A 16,952-nucleotide genomic window follows, 5' to 3' on the forward strand; every position below is an offset into this window, starting at 1 on the left:
TATTTTAAATGTTAGCAATTTTACAAAAGAAACATGGAATTTGCGGTGAATATAAATCATTTTGCACATTTAGTTTTGTGATAACAACTCTTTGAAAAACATGATTCAATAACCTGAAACAAACTAATAAGACATCTAATGACCTTTTTTCACATGTATTTCACTAGAACAGTTAATTAAAACATGTATTTCAATTTTTTCAACTCTGTCTTCAAACAATACTCACTTGTCAATTGAGAAAGTTTTTGTTTGGAACATTTTCTCCTGTTGAAACACAAAGTGGGACTTTTGTACTAAAAAGACTTAAGTTTGGAAGAAACCCCTTTTGATTTGTTCTATTTTTACACAGAACGAGCACTTTAGATTTTGTCCCCAGTTACTTAAATTTAAATAGTTTTAGGTAGGGATGTCTTTTTGGGGCCATTGTTTGGAAACCAAACACTTATGCTCTGTACATATGGCACTGTGAATATTGTATTAAAGATTCAGAGTGTAATATTTAGGAGGATCTATTAACATAAATGCAAGATAATATACATAACTAGGTTTTAGTGGTGTATAAAGACCTTACATAATGATCCGTTATGTTTTTATGACCTTAGATGAGCCATTTCCTTCTACACATACCCCAGGTCCTCTTACATGGACAAAGCCATGTTTCTACACTAACCCAAACTGATAAACTACTCCACAGAGCATGTTTCTTCACTGCGTGAGAATACTTTAGAATGACTAAATTTATTATAAAGTACATATTTTGTCTGAGGAGCAAGTGCATGTACATTGAGCCATTTGTTGCCATTTGAAAACTTTAACACTGAACCTTTCAGATAAGTAAGTGTGATAGTTATTTGCAATAAACAGGGAAATTTTTATCTTCTGATGTCTCCTCATCCTGCTTTTAGTGATTAACCTCATTAGGCTTTTATGTTGAAACCCATCTAGGAACACCAGACTGGCCGTGACCACAAATTCAAGACCTTTATTTTTCTCCACAGTGAGAACATGACAGCTATACCAGAAATGGTTTAGAGCAGTCCAGCCTGCCAGTAAGACCATTACTTAACCCATAATTATCATGATAAGGGGGGGGGGGGGGTTGGTGTCCCAGCTGCACTACAACGTTATAAAACATTTCACGTTTTGAATTACATGCACCAGTACCCTCCGTGCCTTCCCGTGCTGCCTGTCGCCCCGCCCAGCTGAAGGCGCTCCCTGGCGGTCTGTGGCTTCAGGAAAACACCCTCTTCCAGACGGAAGATCAAAAAAAAAGGGGGGGGGGGATCCTATTCAGAGGTGGAGGGACGTGAGGACCGATTGAATCGAGGGATGTTTATTGTTTGTGTGTGTGTATAGTTGCTGGCAGATGATTCATTGTCTTTGCGTGTCTGCTGGAGTTGGAGCTTATGGATGCTGCGCCGGTGCTGAGATGCTGATGACAGGCCGAGCCTATGAAAGCACCCTCTTGTATCGTGGATGGAGCCGAAAGCTGTAAGCTACAACAGTTGAAAGACGATAAACATCAGAGATAACGAGAGCAACAGGCCCGTTTGATCCAGCCTGTAAGCGGGGCACCGTAGCGGCTGTGTGAGGAGCAGCAGCGGCGGTGGCGACATGTTCTGAGCGGAGAGCCGGCGAGCGGCGGCGGGATGAAGGCACCGAGGAGACCGAGGCAGACGCGGCTGCTCGCCCGGTTCTGCGTCTGTGGAGTCGGTCTGCTCGCAGCCGCCTGGGTCTTTCACCTCAATGATGTTACAGGTGCTTCTCAAGTCTGTGTCCAACAATGCAAATCATAGCCTATTATTTAAATGTACGATTACAGTAATAATAGCCTAACTGATGATGTCAACCTGTAAGAGTATTTTACCAAAAGCAAAAAGAAATATAAAGTTAGGTAAAGGTTATGCTGAACTTTCCGCATTTCACAAACACTCAGATAGGCTATACCCTACCTACAGAGTTCATATTTTATCAGTAGTGTATATTTATATGCCAATCCCTCCTGTTAGTCTCCCATGGAACCACTGTGTATCGTGACATCTCCTTGTCCAAGAGAGAGCTCATCCAGCAAAAAGAAGACAACAACCAGACTGGCAGCATTTCTAAATCAGGTGAGACATTTTATGGTGTGTGTAGGCCTATATGTGTTTGTGTGTGTGTGTGTGTGTGTTTGTATGAGACAGGAGAGAGAATGTTTTCTGCCTTATGAAAGTAGAAAATTAATGGTCACACCAATATATTTGATTTTGGGTTTGGATATTCATGCAGTAAAGAATCTAAGTCACTGCGGTGTATGTGTGTGTGTATTTTGTGTATGAAGTATACAAGGTCCCATCTCTATTAATCTGTTTTAATCCAAGTCTATCTCCTCCTGTTCACCGATCTTCCTCCCCAGTCCACCTCATTCTTAATTTCTTCAAACTCTGTCACATCTAGATGTTTAAACACAGTTAGGCCTTTGAGGGACCCGGTTGCTAGGAAACTGAATGCTGAGTTTGTGGTTGGATGGCGTGTGGCCCTGTCATAATGACCTGCTGATTAGTAGCCTCTCATCAGCAGTTCTCTCATTGAGAGAGAAGCACTGACAGCATCTCGCAGTCTGATGCGAGATGAAGAGACTTTGTAGCTAATTACAGAGAATATATTGAGCTACATATACTGAACTAGAACAAAACGTACTGCCTCAGGGAAACACAGTACAGATTAAATTCAAGGCTTCAAAGATGTTTTACTCCCAATTACCATTTTGGTGTTTTCAAGAGCATCATCTTGTTATTGATGATAAAAAATATACTGTTTGATCAGAGAGTCGGAGGGGGGAAAAAATCACGTGACACGTTGTCACACCATATCTGTGTCTTCATCCCTACACGTGACTCGTTTTAAACCTATGCTTTAAACTGACTAACTGCAAAATGTTGCCTCTGTGAAGGATCTTATTCCCACATGCATGTTTCCCTCTGCTGTTTGTGACCTTCATCCTCAGTGGAGGTTTTATAAATCCTCACTCAAAATTAAATCATTAAACCTTGTGGGGAAAGTCACCTGGGAGACAGCTTTCCAGATTATTGTCTTGTTACTGCCTTATAATGAAAGCTTCTTTTTTTTTCTTCAGTGAGTCATGGCATTTATTTGAGCACATGTGCAAGACAGTGCAGTCTAGCAAAACACTCGCTTGCAGCTGGAAAGAGGGTGACTGATGCATTGTTTAACTCAGCCACATTAGATGCCGCTGAAGGTTGACATTAAAAGAACCGCTGGCTTTTGTAAAGAGTTGGAAAAGAATGTCAGTGATAATGTAAATACCTGGGTGGAGCTGGCATGAAGTTACATGAGGCGTGATTTCAAAGAAAACCTCAATTATATTGCAACTTAACTGGTTTAGTCGCATGACTGGTGCACCACTTTAACATTAAGTCATCCCAGCCCGTGTTGCAAACACATTTCAAACCTGAACAAACAAGTGACTGGAGGTTAAGGGTAGAGCTACAAATAACTTATTGATTAATCTGCTGATTCTAAAATGGCAATCACAATTTCCTGAAGCCCAAGGAATGTCATCAAATTATTTGTTTTGTCTGTCACAGTCCAAAACCCAAAGAGATTCAGTTTACAAGCATATGAGACATAACAAGCAGAAAGCATGCATACATTATTCAACATATTTCATATCAGTATTTGCAACGGTATGGGGCTTTTCCCCTTTTTTTTAGCGTGGTCCTTCAATCCTCAAATTCCTGCCCTCGCAGTCAAAGCGACGCTTAGACTTGCTCTACTTCTGCTAAAACTGTGTGCTTGCATTCAGATATATTGTTGCTTGCACAGATTTCCTGCACTCTAGCTTCAGCCCTTTCTCTCTCAGTCAGGCTGCCTCTGTGCGCTCGTGAAACGTGAAACGGATGGTTTGTGCAGTAACCCTGTCAAAACTCCCCAACCAATAGAATGCCAGTTGAAGTGTTGACCAATGCAATTATCCCTGTCTTGTGCTTTACAGGAGATTTCAAAAGAAAAAAAGTATACAACCCACAACATGAGGTTATAAAATCAAGAAAAAGATGATTTTTAAAAGATGCACACAGATTTGACGTCTCTGAAACTTTTGTGGGAGGCTGTTCCAAAGTCGAAGAGAAACAACAGGGAAAGCACGGTCACCTTTAGCTTTCAGCCTTGTCCCTGCTCTGAATACTTGAAACTCATCTCAGAGGTCAAAGGGCACAGCAACCCCTTTAAATACAGAGGTGCATGACCATGTAATACCTTGTATTAAAATCACTCCTTTTAAAATCAAATGACAGGGAACCAACGAAGAGACAGAATAGCAGCCAATTTTTAAAAATGATTAGTTGACTATAAGAATACTAGTAGATTAATTTTTCTGTGGATTGACTAATTATTATTATATATTTATATAATTATTAATGTGCTAATTGTTTCAACTCCAGTTTCCCTAATTTTATATTTCATAAGATTTCTCTCTGTCCATTTCTTCTTCAGGTGTCAGTGATTTTCCTGAAGACATCTTTACTCAGGAGCAGAGGAGACAGGGAGCTGTTCTCCTTCATGCTCTCTGTGTGAGTACCGGCTCTGCCTGAAAGCCAGAATTTGAGATGAAAGAAGCTTCATTTTGTTGCATTAAATTTTCAAACAGATGCAGATATTACATGTCTCCCATGTGGCCAATAACATGTCTCCTGGATTTCACAGGCTATCTACATGTTTCATGCGCTGGCCATCGTGTGCGATGTTTACTTTGTTCCATCACTGGAAAAAGTATCAGAGGTATGAACTAAAGGCATATCTGACATGGTTGAAAATAAAATCATGTACGACATAAAGGACAGTTTCTGAGTTAAAAATCAACCAGATTTTTTGTCTGCAAGTTGATAGCTGATGTTCTCTTTCTGTTCACCGGGTGTTAACTGGGGGTTTTATCAAAGCATCTGTTTATTTTCTTTACCTCCAACCTTTTTAAAGGATAAGGATGGAGTTCTTGGTTTTTCCTACACTCTGTATTTCCCACAAAAAGATGTAAACCAACAAAGCATTAGTCCATCTTTCAGTACTTTCTGACTTCACAGTCTGTGGCCCTCGTCCCCAAGCACATTTGTTTTGACTGAAATCTTTAATATTATATTATAACTAAATTGTTTAAGTAAAACTGTTTCTTAAAATAACTGGGCTCTGTATTTTCTAGAAAACATTATTCAGACCAGGAGTAAACAGTGCATTTTTTGGGGACTAATTTTAGTTAGAGATTAATACACATTTGCCGCACTAGTGACTATATACAGCAATGTGGGATTGACTCAAAAAAAAAAACTAAAACTTTTTTATAGTTTTTGGACAACATTGGAGGTCTGTGCTTATATCAGGCTTTGGACACACATACAGCACTCTAGTGGCATAAATCAAAAAATAATATGGAGTATCAGCATCTTATCCTTTAATCTGTTTAAACTCCTCTACTTCTGTCCACTAGAATCTTCAGCTCAGTCAGGATGTTGCGGGGGCAACCTTCATGGCAGCTGGGAGCTCCGCCCCCGAGCTCTTCACCTCTTTGATTGGTCAGTATGACACCTGTCTAATCAATTACTCTCTCCAATGTGTTAGCCCAGTGATTGCTCCATCAGCACTCCACTTATCTGCAATCATATGCATCTTCACCAGATTACGACAGAAGAGTCAAGTGTTTGTAGGCAGAAGCACTGATTTACCACTTTCAAGCACTAAGCAGACATGAACTACTACATCAAGAAGAGTGCGTTTCATTAAATCGATGGTTTGCCAGTGAGCTGGCAAATTACCTCTGTGGCCGAGATGTTCTCACAAGCTTTTTTGTTTTGTTTTTGTTTTTCACAAAGCAGTCAAGGTTTCAGTAAATGTGGATTCAGATGGAAAAATATGCTTTCACTAGAAAAGAATAAAAAAATTGGGAATATTAAAAATCTAGGCATTGGCACCAATAAGATAAAAGTTTCCTGGTTGAAATTTAAGACAGAAGAAGACCATTCTTTGGAGACTGTGGCCCAGATAGAAACCATTGCACACATGTTAAAATTACCTTGAAACAGATGTATTACTGTGATTTGTAAGAATGAAAACTTTGCTTCTAAATCCATGTAGCTTAGGAACTTTTCTTCATGTATCGGCTCTAAAGTAATATATTTTATTCACAAAGGGAAAAAAGGCTGGCTTTGATATGTATTGGAGTGACTTTAGGCAATCCGCAGCAAATATTACACAATCAGCAGCATAAGATAGAAGATATTTGCCCAGCCCATGTCTTTGTTCAGAGGAGAGAGAACTCTGTGCACTTGAATTTATGGGTGAGACAATCCATCATTTCCTGCACATTGTCAGATTAAATTAATTTTTGGGGATGATTTATGACTCACTCTTTCTTGTTCTCTGTTTTTAGGGGTATTCATCACAAAGGGAGACGTGGGTGTGGGAACTATCGTAGGATCAGCTGTCTTTAACATCCTGGTCATCATCGGCATCTGTGGCATCTTCTCCGGACAGGTACAAACACTGTGGTCAGGACATAAGCAGAAAAGGAGGACTAACCTCAGCTTTTCTGAACTAGAAGACGACAAATGACACAATAGAAAGTCATTAAACATTAAAGCAAATAGATTTTTTTTGTTTTTGTAAAACTTTCTGGATTACATCCCACGCAATTTGTTTGATTCAGCTAATAAAAATGTCCTATGTGTGTCTTCTCTCTCCAGCCCATCTCTCTGAGCTGGTGGCCTTTGTTTCGCGATGCTGTCTTCTACATCCTGTCCATATTGGTGCTTATCCTGGTGAGAAAATCTCCAGTAAAACATACCGCTCGCACTGGACTCTTTTTCCTGTTTAGCATGTTGTTCATTTTGTATTGTAGACTGGTCAGTGTGAAGCAACAATATTGCTAAATAAGCTAAAGCTAAATAATAGTGTATCATTGGCTGAACTATTGGAGAAAGGAAGTCACTTTGCTTTACACCTATGTGCAAGTTGGAGTAAAAAAAATGTCCATTGTAATTTTTACTGTAACACCTACATTTACAATATCATAAACAAATATACAGCATATATTGTTACCAGCAGGGAGCAACTCCTCACTTCAGACAATATTACTGCTTGAACGATACTAGATTGGTCATGGCAATATTTATTCATTAGCCAGTTCCCTCAGTCATTAAATTTTTGAATAAAGACAAAACAAAAATGTTTAGGATCCCTTAAATGAGTTTTGAGATTTATACAGAGCAGAACATTTCACAAGTCCAAAATAAACTTGTCCCTTCTCTCTGGTGGACAAACTGTAAGTTCTCAAGCATGTTTTGCATTCCTGTACTGCAGTTTCTGCATCAATTGGACTTAATTGCAGACACCAATATATCTGGGATGAACTACTACTAGTCAACATATTGGCCAATATTAGCTTATCAATCATTGTTTATGTTCCTTTGATAAGACATGTAAAAAGTGAATTTTTGAGATTAAATTAAAGTATATTTTAATTTTATTTGCAGGTGATCTATGATGAAAAAGTCATGTGGTAAGACTGTAATGAAACTTTTGTACAACACAGCAGCCTCTGTTGTTGTTGGATATCAGATCAGACTGTTATTGTGTTCAGTCTGGTTTTGTATGAATCTGCGTTGGTGTTTGTGTGCATGTTTCAGGTGGGAGACCATCATCCTGATCTCTATGTACGGAATCTACATAATCATCATGAAGTGGGTCTATTTCTCCCCATCTCACATTTCCACCCTGTATGGGCACCACACACTCTCTATCCACTAAAGATACACTGTCTTTGTGTGTGTGTTGTCTCTTGTGTAGGTTCAACAGATCTCTGTGTAGCCTGGTAGAGAGACACTGCGGGAGGGCGGGTCAGCCGTGTCTGGGCAGTCTGCGACGGACGACTGCTGTCGGAAGCGTTGGAGACTGTGACAACGACATGGTACCGCTGAAACCAGGTGTAGGAGCTTGTGTTTGTGCGCATGCATGTGTACATCCAAAACTTTAAAAAGTTCCCTCAGTCTCTGAGCAGCGTTCAGGGGAGCCAGTGACACAGTTTAGGCTGCCAGTCAAACCCATTTCTGTTCCCCTGTGGATTTCCAACAGGCTGAAATAGAACTGGACCACTTTGATGGACAAGATTTCTTTCTCCACTTTTTCTCTGTGTCACTCTGTCCTCTTTGTCTTATTAAATCCTCTCCTTTCCACTTTTATCCCCTCATTTTCCCCAGATTCGTGCGTGGTGGCCGGACAGGATTCAGGGGTGGTGATGGTGGATGAGATGCTTAACCTGCACCCCCACCAGCTCTCCTTCTCAGAGGCAAGCCTCCGCCTTCTCATCACCTCACATTTTCCCCCCTTCACCCGCCTGCGCATGGCAGGACGCATGATTATCAATGAGGTACACTGCATTACCTCGCACCCATCACATAACATCAAACCCCCCTTGGTTTTTCGGCTTGCTTGGTGGGTATTTAAATGTGTATTTAAACATTTTAACAGAGAAATATGAGTAAAATTACCGTAACTATAATGAACAATCACTGTACTCACCTTTGGTTCCACCAGCAAAGTCCTCCCTAAGTTCTTAGGTCTACTAGCTAGTTCCAAACTTGTGATTTAACGTTACTTAATTGGGTTGCACTATTAACTTTACAACTTAAAGAAGTCACTATAGCATCACAAGATGTAACAAACAAACAACAGTTCTGTTTGAGGGGCTTTACTTTGTTATAAGTATATGTAAACATTGACGTATTGATGCAGTTTACAAGGAGTGGGAAATATCTGATTATGCTAAATTATTGTTATTAGCATAACGTTTGGTCATTTGAGGTGATGCGTTATTTTTTTGTGACATTTAAAATCGTCCCATTTTACATTATTAAACAGCATTTTAGGTCAGATATGTTAATTTTTTAATATCTCCTCTTCCACTCTTCGCTCTACGATGTTAGCTAAGTCAGTTAGTTCAGTTACCGATAACTTAGTTACGTAGCAGTTACACGGTAGTAATTGGGTGTAAATATTTTGTAATCGTCTTTATGTAAGAACTAGTGATGTGTAAATCATCAACACTCTATTATATTATAACTAATGAACTTATGACCAGCTCCAGTTGCATTTAAACCCAAAATTTCAACTGAAGGTAAACAGGTTCACACTGAGAATAAAAGAGTAATCTTTTGAAGTTTATGTAAAGATACAACAAATTTGAGCTACTTTTTACTGTCAATGTGAACCAGTTTAGCTTCAGCTAAACAGACAAGACCATAATAGAAACGAATTGTGACTAATGTGTCACTTCACTGGTATTATTAGTGCTAGTGTTAAAATTAAGATAAACCTTTCCTTCAACCTGGATTGAGACTGTTGTTTATGGTTTTTGCTGTACAGAATCGTAGAGGTTATTTTCTTTCAATCCTCCCACAATCTGCCATTATCAGACATTCCTTAGCTTTAGCTCCATTTGTGCTGGAAGAAAAGTCCCTTTCAGTTAAGAGGCTGTCATTTCAACTTGGTGGTGCCTGTTATTTGTGTTTGGTTATTAGTATTTGTTGATGACATATTTATTTGTTACATTTGGTAATCAATAGTAAGTTACTACCAACAGCACAGGTTTTATATTCGATTGCAGGTGGACAGACAGATACTGTTAGATTGACATCCTCTAATAAGCTCACAAAGAAACATACTGCTGCTTGCTGCATAATATTATCCCAGACTCTAAAGCAACTCAATCTCCAAATCTGCTTCCCCATTCTCTCGGCTCTCCTGCATGCGTGCTTGCCATTTCCAGTGCCAAATTAAAGTGCGACAGCCGATGCTACCCCTGCTTTGTGCCATTCCCCTGATCACTGCTTTCCAAATCCCCTCTGGTGAATGTGAGGATATGTCTGGCTGCCTAATTACTCCTCCTGCCTGTTCTCATATTGGTAGCTACAGCCGGAGGAACTCATTTCCACAAGCTTGCTGCAGTTTTTCTTGTGTCATTTTGTTTCCTCCTTCTTTCATTTCCTTCTCTCCTTCCCCACTTCCCTCCACCACCCGCAGAGGCAGAGGCTGATTCGTGCTCGAGTTGGCCCGGAGGAGGGGGGAGCTTCAGGGGAGGAAAGTGTGGGTGCTAACGGGGCATGGGGGAGGGAGAACAGGACGCTGGCAGAGGGAGACACTCAGCCGCTGGAGGGAGAGAGAGAGAGGGGTAAAGAGATGGAGGGGGAGACAGGTGGGGGAGCACAGCCTAAAGAGGAAGAGGAAGAGGAGGAAGAGCAGGAGGAAGGAGAGGAGGATAACTCACCTTTCAAACCCTTCATCCTGCCAGGTGAGCAGTGAATGAAGCAGACACTCATGCAGAGGCAGAACGGGGTTTTAGTAGCACAAGGAACTCTTTGAGCTAAATTACATTATATCTTAAGAAAGAAATCTATTTATGTTTTTTTTAATTGAATAATAATAAAAATAAGGGCCACAGAAGTCATGTTTTTCTGACTAACAAACTGAATATTAGATAACTGAATATAAAATAACAACTAGCGAAAAAATCTGTGGAACAGAACCTCTGAAACTCACGCGGACATTACAACTAAAGAGAAATCTGTTAGACTTCACATGTACAGCAGATTTACATAAAACCTGCTATTGTTGCTGAAGTTTACCTGTTCACCGATCAAATAGTTCCAGAAACCACAGAAGAAAAGGAACTAAACTAGTAACTAAAATGTGTTTGCATTTGCACTGAACCGTGGAGATGAGGCAAATTAGACTGATGGCAGATTTAAAAAAAATTAACATGAACTTTTTTTTGGCATCAGGAACTAATTTTAGATTCCTTTGGTCAAAACACAGATAAAGTTCCTGTGTCTCCTTGTGGTGGAAACACCTTATTGGGCTTGATACTCTTGATAGAAAAGAGGCAAATTTACCAGAAAAACAGTTAAACCAATTGGCACAAGAAGTAAGTCTTCTCCACCTGGAAACATGTCTGTTAGGAGGAATATAATGCTTTTATTTTGAAAGCGCAAAGAGCAAGATTAGGAAAGGATCACTAAAAAGGTGAAGGTCAAAAGAATAATGTTTTCTTTACCTGCACTTTTTAATGTGCCGAATATCTAACTAAAGATAATAAAATACCTTTGGCTGTAACTGACAACAATTTGGACCTTAGACTTAAGCTATATTTATGCACCTGACCACAGGACAAGTCATCTTGTTGGCATGATTTTTTCTAAAACTTCATATTGGCACTGCTTTGTCACTGATGCTACTGTAGCACCTACTTCTAATGTTTTCCAGTGTTACTACTAATACTGTGTGTGTGTGTGTGTGTGTGTGTGTGTGTGTGTGCGCGCGCGCATGTGCGTGTGTTGTGTTGTCATAATGTCCTCAGATGGTTGGTGTGTGCGCCTGAAGTGGCTGCTCTCTTGGCCCCTGAGCGTCCTGCTTCACTGCACCATCCCCGACTGCAGCCTGCCGCGGTGGGAGAGCTGGTACCTGCTCACCTTCCTGTCCTCCACGCTCTGGATAGCCATCTTCTCCTACCTCATGGTCTGGATGGTACGGAACACACACACACACATTAGAGATGCAACAATTAATCAATTAGTTGTCATCTGTTAAATAAATCAGCAACTATTTTGATAATCAATTAATTGGTGCGAGTCATTTTTTAAGAAAAAAAATTACATTTCTCTGATTTCAGCTTCATAAATGTCAATATTTCCTGGTTTCTTTAATCCTCTATGACAATAAACTGAATATCTTAGGGCTGTGGACAAAACTATATATTTGAGGATGCCATCTTGGCAGAAATGTGAAATTTGATTTTAGTCATTTCCAGGCCTGGATAAGTATGGAGAAAAAAAAGAAAAACAGAGTAAAAATATTTGTGTTTTCATTTTCAAATTCAGAATTTCTAAAAACTAAATTGATCATACAAGTGTTTTCGTGGCATCTAGAGCCAAAATTCCCCCTATGTGAGAGCGTGCAGGCTAGAGCGAGCTTGATGTTGTCAGAAGCAAGGGAAGAAGTATGACGTGTGACTGAACATACACTCGTACGCAGATCTGCCTCTACGCCTGCACGTCACAGACCAACAGCTCTGTCCCAACTGCCTTTATAACGGTACCATATCCGGACAGCTGCCACCAAAACAGTTATGAAAATGCAGCAATATCTTTGAATTGCATATATTCATAGCATCACAAATAACTTGTCTTGTAAGCTTGTCTGAGTAAGGAAACCGCTGCGTTATTCATCATTTCTTTGGCCACAGTGAATAAACAAGAATGCACACCATGAAAATGTAATTATTTAACTTTTTTCTACTAATATTTGGATCTTTTTTATAAAGAGACTAATAGCTGTGGGGGAATAATAATATTATATTATTTATTTAGTATGTCAAGGGAAAATAAATTATTATAAGGATCACCGGTTAGTTTACTTCAACAGATGTTTGACAGTGGAACGCTACAGTCTTCTGGTAATTATTTGGCAACATAATAGCATAGATATTATGAATGTATCATACCCCCCCACACACACACACACACAGACTCTTTCCTCTGTATTTCTGTCCAGGTGACCATAATCAGTTACACACTTGGAATCCCAGAAGTCATCATGGGCATCACTTTTCTGGCAGCCGGCACCAGTGTCCCTGACTGTATGGCCAGCCTCATTGTCGCCCGACAAGGTGTGTGTGTGTGTGTGTGTGTGTGTGTGTGTGTGTGTGTGTGTGTGTGTGTGTGTGTGTTTAACCTGTCTCAACACATATTTACACTGTTGATAAAAAAACATTCTTTGCACATTTTAGTATGTTACAAAATTAAATCAGAATAATGAGTGGTTCCTTCTCGACCATGGAAAAAACTGGTTTGACAAAACACTCTTCACTCAAGGGGCACTTAATAGCCTTTTCTGGAGCTTTCAACCGAATTTCACAGCCTCATCAGAGGAAAAACTCATCAGTGTTTGATAGTTTTGTCATGAAAAGATCGGGATAAACTAAATGAGCCAGTTAGTGCACCTAAGTAGTTATATGTGTTTGACTGGATGTCTGTCATATGCTCTACATATTGTCTCATGAATTCCATTTTGTATTTGTGCGTATGTCAAACATTGCAGGGATGGGCGACATGGCTGTGTCCAACTCCATCGGCAGTAATGTCTTTGATGTGCTGCTGGGCCTGGGCTTCCCCTGGGCGCTGAGGACTATTGTAGTCAGCTATGGATCAGTGGTAACACCTGCTGTTTTCTCTGCCTAATATCTCATACAGCCGACTTGACCCATGACCCTAAAAACACATTTTTATCTGAGTGGAACTTTCGCCTTTTGAGCCTATAACATAAGTCAGCGTTCCCACGCGTCCTGGAAAACCTAGAAATTTTACAGTCATGGAAAAAACCTGGAAAATGAGAGCCAAAGTAAAATGTCCTGGAAAATCTTATGTTGTTCTGGAAAATTATTTAACAGGCATGCAAACACCTCACCTTTCGCTATTTTGAAACCAAAATGGGTTCCCTATATGATTTGTGCAGATCCGGTAAGATTGTTTTTTTCTGTTAAATAACAAATGAAAATGCTTTGAGAAAGGTTTATTTGCACTTATTTATTTATTATTAAGCAAAAAGTGACTTTAACATCTTCTTGACACAGTTTTCCATTCTCTCCCAGTGAACATGACAAAGAGGAGGGAAGACTCCTGTGTACTGACTCAGCAGGGATGATATTACATGCGAAAAGCTGATTTATAGGAGAAACATATCTGAAAGCAACACAGAATGCCTTTTTGCATTAGATTCTGTTATAGTTTTACATTTTGAATTGCCACCTGCTGCCTGAATTTTGCATGAATTAAAAACATTTCCACCATAATTTGGTCACATTTTCTGCATGTTCTACAAAAAAAAGTACAATAGCAATAGCTCCCCTTGTTTCCTGTCACCTCTTGACTACATGCTGATATATAATGAAAGTGCCGACCAAAATACCATTTGGATATTTCTGTAAAAGATAGAAGAGTTAGGAGTATACATGAATGCGCTCAGGGGCTGTAATGATGTATATTTCTGCATTTAAGTATAAAACCTCTCCTTGACTAAACTGAATGAACTTTGTAGGACATAAGGCATAAGGTATTTTATATAAAGTGATTTTAAAACATGTTAATGCTTTGTCATCTCTGGTTTCTAGGTGACAATCAACAGCAAAGGCCTGGTGTACTCGGTGATTCTGCTGTTGGCCTCGGTCGTACTTACTGTGAGTAGTTCTGTCTTTTTTAAAGTTAATGAATCTATCTAATTATATAAGTAAATAAAGTCTGCACCAACATCAACCACCTGTTTTCCTTCAACTCTGATTTTCATTTTATCTTCTTCCTGTCGAGGCCTGAGAGCCCTTTTTTAGACTCAGGGAAGTATGTGATAATGTTTAGAGCCGTGCAACAGGAAATTAAAAACTCCCTCTATTTCTGTCCATGCCTCCCCAGGTCCTGTGTGTCCATCTGAACTCCTGGAGGTTGGACCGTAGGCTGGGACTCACTCTCATTCTGCTTTACGCCATCTTTCTCCTCTGCTCCGTCGGCTTTGAGAGGCTATAGAGGACAAACACACACACACACACACACTCCCCCACGCACATAGTCATACAAAAGGACGCACAAACAAGTGGTCCTACTCCTTTTCCACCTTCACTGCTGCCATTATTAATCAAATGTACAGATAGATGAATTTTTGTTTCAGTACACGGTGGCTGTACATGTTCGAGCAGCGTTTCTGCAACACAGCTTCCCGAAAGCTGCATTGTTTACCTTTGATAAATGAGAATTTTACATAGTTTTGTACCGGGCACCTCCGATTTTGTGAAATAAAACTGATAATGCACTATGTCTCACAACAATACAAGTATTGCATTTGTTTTCTGAAACCAAGACTATTGTACAAGAAACCCCAAAGTGTGTTCATTTACTTATTAATACTTTACGACTGCCACAAGTAACCTCAATGGCCAGATGATTATACATGTAAGATTATGTAGTTGCTTCTCAGTGCGTGCAGATATTTTATGTCAAGTTTAATGTCATGTTTTAATCACGCCTTGGTGTGTGTAGTTGTGAACAACATAGCATGGCTGATCATCACGCTCCAGATAATTGCACTAAGCCACTGTTGTCCTGGCCTTGTACATGATGTAGCCCCATACCCTCCTACCCTTTTTCCTATAAGCTTCTCAGCACAGTTTATGAGCTGGAACAAAGGCGACTGTATGCTACAAGGTGTTTTTGAACATCTGTGTTTGGAGAGAGTCCTTGAGTGTATGTTGTTGAGTGCAATAATAAAACATTTTGCTCTGTGAGGTTTCTCTGGCTGTCTAATGCTCATCCAAAGCCTCATTATGATCTTCACATGCACTTGAAATGAGTACATGTGGCGAGAATTAGAGCAACATATGAGGAATCAAATGTCTACAAAAAGTGAAAAAGTCTACATTTCAACAATTTTCCAAAAGAGTTCTGTTGAATTATGCAAATGAAGAAGAATGCATTTATTTAGCATTGTTCACTGCCAGGAGCAGTTCACCTGCAGGAGCTCAACACAATTACATAATCATTTAAAATATATTTAATATAAACTCCAGACACGTTAATGTGATGCAATCTCATTTTAAGTTATGGCACGATTTCTCTTCATGTCTACCATTGAGTCCTTTAGGCTTTAAGTTTTCACTCAGTCCAGTTTGCACAGCAGCTATTTCACTGTTAAACACACCTTTAAAAGGAGTAGAGGAGCTGATCAGTGAGACATGAAAATCTGTTGACTTCCTGGTGTAGGTGGTGCATACTGCCTCGAAGATTGTCGTTCCTCCTGAGATTAAACAGACTTGTTAATAATACAACAGAATCTTCAGATGAACCTTTTGTCCCTGGAAAACATTTTTAGCCTCAGGAAGTCGGTGTAAAGCAGCAAAAAGCTCTGCTATATGGGACACGGGCCCTTAACACAAGATGGGATGAGGTAGAGACCGATGTGCTGTAGTTCAAAGTCACATGGATCAGAGAGGCTGTTACCTGCAGCACTTCAACACTTGGACAGCTCCACAGCCTCCAGCAGGCTGGAGAAAGGGAGCTGTCCAAGTGCTGAAGCCGGGACACGCACATCCCTGATGGTCAGCTGAGTTGAGTGGAAGAGGTAGAAAGTCCTGTTGGGGCTCATACTGAATCTTTTGTCTCCTTTGAATGCCAGTTGATCTTCTTCATTGTGTCCCAAATCCATAATACATACTATTTGTATACATTATACCAGAGGTGGAAGAAGTACTCTGATATTTTACTTAGGCAAAAGTAGCAGCAGAGTAGAAGTACTCTGTTACACATAAAAGTCCTAGGCCCTTTGCTACATGTCACCCCCTCTCTCTTTCCCACATTTGCACTAATTTAAGTCAAAAAAAGAAAAGGAAAAGTAAACTTACCCATTATGCAGAATGGCCCAATTCAGAATAATGTACTGTACATTATTTTACTGGATTCTAACTATTGATGCATTAATGTTTCCCCTACTTTAATACAGCTGGTAAAGGTGCAGCTAATTTGAGTTATTTTACACACTCCTGGGTAGCTTGTGAAGTCAATATTTTGTTTTTCTCAGTCACTTTGGTACATTTCTCGAATCAGCCTTAACATCTGTGAAACAGTAAGTGCATTTCTCAAAACAGATGGAATACCAGCAAAAGCCTGTTACTTGCTCACATCAGAATGATAAGTCCTTGTGTCACTATTTACAAACAAGATAGTCAAAATGTTTAGCCCTGTTGTGAACATAACAGTGCACTCGAAGTATTTTCTAATGTAAACTATGGCTAAGGTTTTGATGCCAATGATTGAAAATGCACGAGTCTGCACTTTTTCTGTATGGCACATATCAGTACAGTACAAAGTTATACA

At 39.7% G+C, this 16,952-nt stretch overlaps 1 protein-coding gene across 1 annotated transcript; it reads left to right on the plus strand.

Annotated features, from left to right (window-relative positions):
• The first annotated feature begins 1,160 nt into the window (after positions 1-1,160).
• slc24a6a (solute carrier family 24 member 6a) lies at positions 1,161-15,362 on the plus strand. Its single transcript, XM_038700092.1, has 17 exons — positions 1,161-1,758; positions 2,010-2,111; positions 4,495-4,571; positions 4,705-4,779; positions 5,480-5,564; positions 6,419-6,522; positions 6,732-6,806; positions 7,521-7,546; positions 7,674-7,727; positions 7,834-7,970; positions 8,244-8,413; positions 10,066-10,333; positions 11,399-11,565; positions 12,592-12,706; positions 13,138-13,250; positions 14,207-14,272; positions 14,502-15,362. The coding sequence occupies exons 1-17, from the start codon at positions 1,650-1,652 to the stop codon at positions 14,610-14,612; spliced, it is 1,854 nt and encodes a 617-aa protein (XP_038556020.1). The 5' UTR covers positions 1,161-1,649; the 3' UTR covers positions 14,613-15,362.
• Positions 15,363-16,952: the final 1,590 nt, after the last annotated feature.

This window comes from Micropterus salmoides, unplaced genomic scaffold (genome assembly GCF_014851395.1).
Source record: "Micropterus salmoides isolate LMB-PRFRI ecotype aquatic unplaced genomic scaffold, ASM1485139v1 Ms_hic_scaffold_5, whole genome shotgun sequence".
In the NCBI taxonomy this organism is placed as follows: Eukaryota; Metazoa; Chordata; class Actinopteri; order Centrarchiformes; family Centrarchidae; genus Micropterus; species Micropterus salmoides.